Below are 10,554 nucleotides of genomic sequence, written 5' to 3' on the forward strand. Positions count from 1 at the left end.
GAGAAAGACTTTGACAAAATTAGCTATTTTATCATGCAGCTATATTTGAAACGGTGTGTATTTTAACATTTATGTGCAGTTTCTTTTACCACTTCTTCCAAATGAACCCATGATATTCCTTTAAATTGCCAGAATGTTTACGTATAAGAAATGTAATTTTTTTTTATTAAGAGTTATATCTCCAAAGCAATAGTATGTAAATATCCTACTAGTGCTTTCTGAGTTATATTTATCATAGATATAGTTGGTTACTGTATATTCTAGATTTCTGCATACAGTTGGAAATGGGAACAATAAGACGGTTTTAGGGGGAATCTGAATAACTTCCATCACTGGTTATTCTTTAAGGTCAATGCATAGATTGTAACCCTGCTTGAGTTACACGTTACCATAACTACAAATTTTGTTAGCAGTGAAACTCTGAAAATCTGGCACGGATTTTAATCACTGTGGCTAAGTATTAAGACTTTGCAGATGTCGGTTGCAGATGTTTCCTGGTTCAAAAGGGCCACAACTGGTTTGTTTGAAGAAAAGTGACTCTTTCAGTGGGTCAAGCTTTCCCCAGTGCATGCATACTGTAGACTGGATTTATCATTCATAGGAGAATGTTTTTCTCTGTAGTTGTGTCTTAACAGGCAAACATACTGTATGTTCGCAGGCTGGATCAAGGTCTTAAAATAGTGTTTAAGAATAGATCATTTCATGCATACAGTATTTAATGGTTTTCATCCCATTTCAGTGTCATTATGCAGGAATTTGTTTCTACTCAGAAAATTCAGCATCTTATATTTTGTGTCTGTTTGTTGCAACAAAATCTCAAGTTGGGCTTTCTGTATTATAAAAAAGGTGCTTGTTCATTCCCAGCTTGGCTGCATGTCTTACACATCACTGTTTTCAAAAAGATTTTAGCTATTAAATGACAAAAAAAAAATCTATTTCAATCTGTGTCTGCTTTTGTTTCTAAACCTCTGTGTGATGCATAATATTTATGCTTAACCCTTAGCTTAATATATATATATATATGGTAGCCAAAATAGCTCAGTTGGGAGAGCGTTAGACTGAAGATCTAAAGGTCTCTGGTTCGATCCTGGGTTTCGGCAACATCTCCCGCACTAGGGGTAGTCGTGGCCTAATGGTTAGAGAGTTGGACTCCCAATCGAAAGGTTGTGAGTTTGAGTCCCGGGCCGGCAGGAATTGTGGGTGGGGGGAGTGCATGTACAGTTCTCTCTCCACCTTCAATACCACGACTTAGGTGCCCTTGAGCAAGGCATCGAACCCCCAACTGCTCCCCGGGCGCCGCAGCATAAATGGCTGCCCACTGCTCCAGGTGTGTGCTCACAGTGTGTGTGTGTGTTCACTGCTCTGTGTGTGTGCACTTTGGATGGGTTAAATGCAGAGCACAAATTCTGAGTATGGGTCACCATACTTGGCTGAATGTCACTTCACTTCACTTCACTTATATATATATATATATTTGTCATTAGATTCACATTACAAAAAACACACAACTCATTTTTCCCTTACTGTAATACAGTTATTTATGATGTTATCTTTAAAGATGTAAACATTCTTAATGATAAAAGGGCTTAGCTGTCATAAAATGTGAATTCTAAATGGTCCTAAAATAGCTACTTTTTAATTTTTTATTTATTAATAAATGCTTTTTATGCTTTAAGCTAAATATGATTTCTGTTTTGAGATGAAAAATGACCTGTTCATGACCAATTTCACCCTTTTAGAGAATATTTAATAGTACACCATTTAAATCCCATTTGAAAAGTTTATTTATAGAATTCACTGCAGAATATGATGTTGCCCAACTGTTTGAAAATGAATCGTTAAATTAAAACATTGATAATACGAATGCAGAAACTGAATGTAGAACCAGAACCGAAATTGTTTTAAACAAACGAATCAAACACCCCGACAAGCTTAAACAGTGGTCCATAATTCATCTTAAACTCTTTCTCCTCTCAATATTTTGATTCCCTTTCTAAGTGTTCTTTGGCTGAGCTCAGATGGGTCAAATAAAATGAATGAGGGCTAATGTTTGACTATGTCTGGTACAAAAAATGCAGCCGCTAGCAATCTCAAGCATCTTGACATCATCTCATGCTAAAGAAACACACCCTCAATCATACAACACATTCCCTGTACATTTAAATTATACGTTTCTGGGTTATTCCACAGTGTATGGACCACCTAAAACGGTTTCCCATGTTTGCTCTAGATGCTCAGGGTGTTTAAGGCTGGCACAAGAGTGACGGCTTCAGGTGCGTTCTGATTATGATCATGTGACCCTCGGCCCTGTAAAACCTTCTGTCTATGTCTCTCCTCCTGACGTTTCTTCTTTTCTAGGCGCTGTTGCTCTTTCCTTTGTTTATTAGAGAACTAAAAAGCAAGCAAAAAAATAAAATACAAGAAAAATTACATTAGTTCTTTCAATCCATGGTAATTACAGTTAACTAATACTATAAAAAAAAGTTTTCATTACTCCAAATAAAATACTTCAATATTTTCATTATTTGAAATAAAATATAAAAAAAAATTAAACTTTTCATTTAGTTTAACCTGATGTACTAAAATAACTAAAACTGAAATAAAAATCAATAAAAAATATAAAAAGACATATTAAAAATATTTTAATAATAAATGAACGGTTACACTTTATTTTAAGATGTTCTTGTTATAGTGTAATTATGCATTTAAGTACTGAGTAATATTAATTAACTACATGTTATTACTATAGGGTTGGGGTAGGATTAGAGTTTAGTTTTGGGTTACTTGCATGTAATTATGCATGTTTAATTGTTATTATAATAGTAAGTACATGTAACGTGTAACAAGGATACCTTAAAATCAAGTATTACCAAATTAACTATATATCTGAATCAGTTTGTATTATTTTTATTTCAGTTTCAGTTTATTTATTTTACATTTCAATTAATACTAAACAAAAATGAGAAATTGTGCCTTGGAAACGAACTGAAATAAATTAAGATTAAGTTAACATTTATTTTATTTAAATTAATGCTATTATTTTTAGTATTTATATCTATATTTATGTTTACATATTTCAGCTAGTTGGCAAGGCAACATTTCACATTTTCATTTACTAAAATGTACTATGATGTAATAAAATAACTCAAACTGAAATAATTAAAACTACAGACATTTTTAAATATAGGTATCTAATGAAAACGAATTTAAAAATAAATCTAAAACTTTAATGTTACAATAAAAACACAATATAAATAAAAATCGAAATATTATTAAAACTATAATGGTATCTAAATGATACTAAAATAATACTGTTTCCATTTTTAAATATAATATTTTATCATTCAAATCTTTCTCAGTCACCTTGGGTTTATGTGATACGCTGCCCTCTGTTGACGATGTGTTGTCACTACATTCAGCCTGCATGCCTTGACATAAAGGGTGTGTCCCTGAAGCACAATCTCTCTGTGATGATTGGTTGTTTAGTTCAGACTCCAGCCAATCACTGTGGCACATCTGTGATGTGGCCCTTGATTGACACAGATTGTCCGACTGACCTGCGGACACAAAACAATGGTGAGAGGAGCACACTGAGTGCAGAATCAAAACAGTGATTTAAAGACTGACCGTCAGCAGAGAGAATGCTCAAGATCAGCTCTTCATCTTCAGAGAGAGAGCGTGAGGGAGAGGGGCCTCTCTTCTTCTCCTTCTGACCGTCTCCAAAGCGTCTGGAATTATTCAGACTCTATCCAAAAAAAAAGACACTTGCCTTCAGAAGATGTCAGACTGTGGTTCATGTATGTGACTGATGTTTGTTTAGCCGGACAGACCTCTATACGCAGATGTGCTGGACTCTCAGAGTTGTCTCCAATCTTTCGGACACTGTCATAATGGTCTCCATATCGATATGCGATGTGTAGCTCACGGCATGAAGGCTTATCTGTACCATTTATCTGTATGTTAAAAAACATACATGTATTAAACCATTAATAGAAACGCATTAGAATGAAATGAATCAAATATATAAATGCTCCATCACCTCCCACAAAGGAGCGTTCAGCTGATGAATAACCACTTTCAACTGCTGGCTGCGAGCGAATGCCACGATGGCGTCGTTACCGGCAAATGTGCCCGGCTGAGAGAGGTTTGACACTGAGAAACATAAAAACCACAAAAGACTTCGAATAGATGGATAACAGGACACACACACACACACACACACACGCACACACACATATATATATAGTACATACACACACTTTTATTTAATTAATTTATATTTGTTTATTATATACAATTTTGTAACTAGATTTTGGTTTAATTTTAACATTGTTTTATATATTTTATATTTCCTCTGGTTGTATACTGGTTCCTTCCTGTGTTATTGTATTATCATTAATATAGTATTAAATTACTGACATCATATTTCAAAACAAATTTTCTATTTTTTTTATTTAAGTTTAAGTTTTATTAACTCAGTCAGTTTTATTAGTTTAAAAAAATATGTCTATTTAGTTATTTGTCCAGTTCAGCTATTATTATTCAGTTATTTTTTTATTTCAGTTTTAGTTGAGTTATTATCAACTAACAATTTAACTGAAACTAAACAAAAATGAAAACCGCTGCCTTGGAAACTAACAGAAATGAAATAGGTTGAGTTTATTTATTTATTTTCATTAGATTATTTTTTACAGCAAGTTCTAACAATATTTTTTTATATATATAAACTAACTGAAATAAAACAGATTTCGTGTTTTCTTTTTTTTTTTTTTTAATTATATATTTTTTACTGCAAGTTTTAACTAAGTTTTTATATACATTTTATATTTTTCTGGTTGTTTATAGGCTCCAGTGTTATTGTTGTATAATTTATACATTATTGATGTCATATTTTAAATTAGTTTTATTTTTATGTTAATCTTTACATTTTAGTACTTTTGATGTGCATTTTTGTCAGTTTTAACATTTGAAAACCATGTGCCTGTTTAAGTTTATATTTGTTAGTTTTTTTTACCTTTGGTTTCACTTAAGTTATTTTCAACTAAAACAACAACTGAAACAAAAAATTTGAAATGCTCCCTTGGAAACTAACTGAAATAAAATACTCTTATTTCATTTCAATCAACATAAATATTTCAGTTAACAATAAAACATGTCAAATGCCTGTAGCACAACCAAAAGTTAAAAAAATGAATATGAGCAATGTTAATAATGATGCTTGACTAAGCGAACACTACTAATAAATTATTAAAAGTAATTTATGAGGTTAATGTGAGTTACAATGCAATCTGATTTGTTTAAGTTTATTTTGGATTTATGGCAACACACACACACACACTCACACTTCTCTTACAATGCTGTGTGAATGGCACATCATCTTCAACGAAGGGCTCGAAGTCCTGGCTGTGCGTCATCATGTACTGTACCGTTTCCTGCCGCAGACGCAGGTGACCCTGCGAATGTCCCTCCAGCTGATCTCCAAGAGCCCGGAACAAACAGTTCCTGTGGGAGAACATGAGAAACAGAAGCTCGACTCCTTAAAGATCTCATACTCTATATCAGTGTTTCTCAACCAGTGGGTCACGACCCAAAAGTGGGCTGCAAGCGGGTCACATACCCGTCTCCAGGCACTTCTCGCAGTTTAAGCCCCAGAGCCTGAAGCTGGTTGGAGAAGCTGACAAACTCCTCTCCATCGTCTCCTCCCGGAGGTCTGTTCTTCTTGTCTTTGGCCAGAGCTCGCCGGGCCGCCCTCTCGTCTCTCTTTCTCTCTAATTCACACTTCCTGTTTCCCTTTATGGGCTTCCCTGACTGTTTCCTGGACATGATGGAACTGCTGTACTACACCCAGTGAGGACATACATTCATCTATCACACACGCACACCTGTAAACTGAAAGAATCACAGCATCATGCAAAAAGTTATGACAATACAAACATAAAAAAGTGTGATATACAATGCATAAGCCTGACAGAAATTATCGTGTTATACAGTTAGCATTACTATTTCCTCAAACATTATTGTAAGTTCGTAATTGATAAATATAGAAAGAGGGTAAAAGCTTTTTGTTTTTCTTTGCCATTTTTCTTTTTTGATGTATTTAGTGCCTAAACCCAAAATAACTAAAACATAATAATCATAATAATGTTACAAGACCAATATAACAAAAACAACAACAATAATAATGCTACTTTTCTATATTTATACAGATTTTTTTTTTTATAATTTACCAATAATATATATTTTTTCTCCAGATTTAATACTAATACTTAACAGTAAGCATGCATATCCATTTTTATTCATCCTAGTAAAAATTTATTATGGTTATCATAGTTTATTTTAGAATTTTTCAAGTATTACAGTTGCTATGACTGTAAAATAATAATGAATGAACATGTAAACATTTTATTGTTAAATCACGAATGAATATATCATCCAAATGATGCGAGGAGCTTTCAATTTCGTTTCCTTTCCATTTCCATTTGATTGTTAATGACGGTCACGACAAATACCACACTAATGAAAATACTCTGGTTGAGTGATTAAGTTAATTGTTTATATTCTCAGTACAGATCTAAGACCATATCGATAAGCTTTCATCACGGCCTTTTCATGTACGTATTAGGATATAGACAAATGTGTAACAAATCCATCACATGCAATTTTAAAATGAAGTATTATAATAACCATACGAAATATGGTCTGAAGGAACAGCAGCGTGATGCGTCAGAAATGTCGCGTCATTGACGTCTCTGTCAGATTTAGCAGTGTTTAAACGACAAAACGAGGACGTTGTTGAAGAGAAAAGACAATTAAAGAGTGTGACACAACTGTACTCACATTATCAGATGACAGTAAGAAACACGAACAATGAACGACAATCTCAACACTAACTCCAGTAAATCCCACTCTGAGCTGCCCAGGGTTTGTTTACTTCCTAAATAACCGGACCTCAATTCCGCTTCCGGCTTTGCTTTCAAAATAAAAGACACACGACCTCACGAAGTTAAAACGTGAAATTTTGTCCTACAATTATTATTATTATTATTATTTTAGAAATATCAGCGTAAATTAATTCTAGATCCATATAGGATCATCTTTAAACAATATCACAAACTCAAAATATTTTTTATTTTTAATTGTTTTAAGGGTGTCTAAAAAAACTTAAACATAAATAAATAAATAAATAAATAAATACATAGTTATTATTGTCGTTTGCAATTTAACTGCAATCTACTGAATTTATGTACGTATATATATATATATATATATTAATAGCAATCTTTTTTAAACTAATTCATTTTGTGTGGATAATATAAAGAATAAACACTTTTTTTCTCACACAGAGAATGTGAAGCACAAGTTAATTTCTAAATCTTAGTCCAGCTATAATTCGTTTTTTTAAACTTCTGTCTTTCCTACTCAGATGAGAAACAGTTTTTCTTTTTTTCAGCTTATTTGTAGTGAACGTTAATCACCATCACTTCACGATTATTATTTGTTTATTTAAAAAAAGAAAAAAAAACAGAGAACATTTCATTTATTAGATTTGTCTTTATGCAAAAAAACTTATAATAATAACAATCAATTCCACATAAGCACAAATGAGAAAAGACTCTGAATATATGACATGAATGCGAATCATAATATCATCTACAACGGAGTGACCGAGATTGAGCAAACATGTATTTATTTTATGGCAGTGAAAGAGAGCACACTCTACACATGACTTTTATACATCCTTTATAAATAGTTATCACCTGATAAAAAATCATTACACCATCTAAACAGACATACGTCACAATCGTAATCTATCAAGTCGTTATTTCCCTCTCCCTGCTGCTCTGCAGCTCTCAGTACAGTAACCGTGTTCCTCAGTGCACAAGCAGAATGTCATTTTGGCTCAACTTTCTTCACGTAGCATTAACAGCAGCAGGGCATGAGTCTTATGAAGCGTGAGCTCTGAAACTCATCCGCCTCTGTCTGTTTGCAGACAGTTCCTTAGCCTTGGCCTCCATCACCTCATCCATCTCATCATCTTCAGGGATGCTGGTTTGTGGCTCCTGGATCAGCTCCTTCACCGGTGTGACCTCCCGCACCATCAGCATCTCAAAGTCAGGCTCTTCGTGGTCAGGGAAGAGAGAAGAGGCCGCCTGGACCACGCCACTCAATATTCCCAGGATGGCGAATGTGCCGCCCACTAGATAGACCTTAAGAGAGCCCTTGGAAGGACCCGCACTCAGCATTTCCTTAACAAAAGGGATGAGCTCATGCATAGTGTCCATTATAGTCTGTGAAAGAAAAACAAAGTCAAAGGTCAGGATATGAAAACATGACAGTTAAATAAATTATTGTAGCAAACAGTGCTGATAATACTAAAAATCATGAAAACAACATAAAATGCAGTTCATAAATCGATTTAGTTTCATATTTCAGTGGGATATTTAATACACTTTTTTTTTTTTATTATGCATGATAAGATAAAGCTGAGATAAACACCAGGGTTGTTATAGTTAACTAAAACTTATTTCAGATCATTTCCAAAACTATTTCTTAGTTTAATGTAGTTGAACTTGATTCAGTAGTGATTCAAACTAAACCCAAAATAAAATAATATAAATCTAAAATTATATAGAAATATTACATATAATCTAAAATTATATCTCTAATATCTTTAAGCATATATAATAACAACAGAACCACTGCAAAATTTTCTAAATCCTTAACTAAAATGAAAAAATGACAAAAGAAAATATAAAAACTGATTTAAAACATTGAGGAAAAACTATAATAGTGTCTCAATTATACTAAAATAACACTGGTTAATGCTGCTATATAAAAGGTTTTTAATGATTATTATGATTATTTCAATGAAAACTATGAAATGCGAGTTGTGACTTGTTCTTTTTCACTCCAAAATGTGTAAAATACATTTACTGTATCAGGATTTTTACTGTAAAATATTGCATAAAGGTCCCTTCAGTCTATCACAGTTTTTTTGTTTTTTTTTAACCATGTATAATAAGGGAAACTAAATAAATAAATAACTGGGTAATAGTCTCTTACAGTTTAAATTAAAATAATTTTTAAAGTGTATGTTAAATTTTACAGCATCCAAGCAGAAAAATAAACAATCATAAGCAAAACATTTACTCACTTGTAAAATGCTGAAGAAGCCGCTCAGATGATAAGTTCTTGGTAAGGTTTATCCTCAGAGCTTCTTTTGCTGGGTGCTGGAGGTACAGATGCTCTTAAAGCCAGCGGTTGCCTGTGGACGCCCACTTTACATGAATATTCATGAGAGGAGAGGAGATGCAACTTTTGTCCAAGTTGCTTCATGTGAGCAGTGAATGACTGCAGGGCTGCTGGGGAAGCCTGTCTGCCAAATAAAGTATTATTATTACAATGAATTGCAATTTTAAATGTAATCAATTTCAATATAATTACATTTTATATTAAATATATTTTAATATTTGTTTTATTTTTTATATTTTTATTATCTTTATTTTTAAACTGTTTTAACTGTTTTAAATTTTTCTTTAAATAAATAATATTTTGATATTTCAAAATAATAACATTTTCTATAAAATATATTTAAAAATATGTTTTATTCTTATGATTTATTCTTATATTTATTTTCCATTTTATTTGTCATTTTTATGTTTAGTACAAATCCAAACGAACATTAAGACTTCAGTGGTATAATGCTGTATTATTTATTGAACTCTTTGTGCAAAATTATCAGCAGTTCAACAGCAAAATATGCCCTTTATGCCAAAATGATATTGTTCAATGGGTTTGCATTAGGAAGGTGTTTCAAAATAAACAAAAATGTCTTTCAAATATAACATGGAATGAAATAACGTTATCCTAAAATTTTTAATTTTTACATAATATGAACATTAAGGACATGCAATTATGAGTTTTCTTTGTTATGACAGTATATGACTTATGCAATTTGTGCCAATATGAATAATTTAGGTTACTGCAATAGCTTTTGCTCTAAAATCAGGTTTTATTATTTCAGAGTCAGTGATTTGGCATTAAAATGATTTTTGTGCTTGTAAACAACAAACATGCTGACCTTTCACTTTCAGTAACATCTCTCAGTAAGCACCTCTTTTAAATGCAGTAAAAATGATCATCGCTGTGCCTCTGGGGAGGCTGCTTGCGTATGAAGTGAGAGGGCATGCTGGGTAACAGGACTCACTGTAGACATGCTTTTGCCCCGTTTGGCTCTGATATGTGCCATGCTCTCTTCCCCAGATGCACAGACAGTGTTGGGAAAGCACGTTTAACACGCGCAGCCTGTGCTGAGCAGCAGACGTGACACTGTACATAGGAAGAAACTCATCTGAGATCACAATGTTCTCCTGTTACTGATGAGAGCGTTATATATATATTATATATATATAGTTTGATATTTATATACAAAGTGCGAAGCTAAACATATAAGGGTCAGAAATTATTTTTTTATTTTTTTAAATTTTTTTTAATTGATATACTACTTTTATTCAGGAAGGATGCATTATATTGATCCAAAGGGACAGTAAAGAC

General features: G+C 32.8%; 1 protein-coding gene and 1 non-coding gene across 3 annotated transcripts; one reads left to right on the top strand and one right to left on the bottom strand.

Moving 5' to 3' along the window:
- The first annotated feature begins 1,027 nt into the window (after positions 1-1,027).
- Positions 1,028-1,100, top strand: trnaf-gaa (transfer RNA phenylalanine (anticodon GAA)). Its single transcript has one exon. It is a non-coding gene; the product is annotated as a tRNA-Phe (tRNA).
- A 666-nt stretch (positions 1,101-1,766) lies between these two features.
- On the bottom strand, positions 1,767-6,966 carry LOC132118502 (OTU domain-containing protein 3-like). Of its 2 annotated transcripts, none has more exons than XM_059528378.1 (8): positions 6,838-6,966; positions 5,618-5,865; positions 5,354-5,502; positions 4,040-4,152; positions 3,831-3,953; positions 3,628-3,745; positions 3,364-3,557; positions 1,767-2,391 (listed from the first exon to the last, which is right to left on the bottom strand). In XM_059528378.1, the coding sequence occupies exons 2-8, from the start codon at positions 5,821-5,823 to the stop codon at positions 2,227-2,229; spliced, it is 1,068 nt and encodes a 355-aa protein (XP_059384361.1). In that variant the 5' UTR covers positions 5,824-5,865; positions 6,838-6,966; the 3' UTR covers positions 1,767-2,226. The 2 variants fall into 2 exon arrangements, with proteins under 2 accessions (XP_059384361.1, XP_059384360.1); XM_059528377.1 differs by having other exon boundaries at positions 5,618-5,889.
- Positions 6,967-10,554: the final 3,588 nt, after the last annotated feature.

Source organism: Carassius carassius, chromosome 37 (assembly GCF_963082965.1).
Source record: "Carassius carassius chromosome 37, fCarCar2.1, whole genome shotgun sequence".
Taxonomy (NCBI): Eukaryota; Metazoa; Chordata; class Actinopteri; order Cypriniformes; family Cyprinidae; genus Carassius; species Carassius carassius.

Excerpts from the sequence above, each read along its gene's own strand:
- LOC132118502 (XM_059528378.1), bottom strand. The coding sequence starts at position 5,823 with ATGTCCAGGAAACAGTCAGGGAAGCCCATAAAGGGAAACAGGAAGTGT. Across the intron at positions 4,153-5,353 it reads TGTGCCATTCACACAGCATT|TGTCAAACCTCTCTCAGCCG; the intron begins GTAAGAGAAGTG and ends TATGTTTCTCAG. Across the intron at positions 3,746-3,830 it reads CAGCACATCTGCGTATAGAG|AGTCTGAATAATTCCAGACG; the intron begins GTCTGTCCGGCT and ends TTTTTTGGATAG.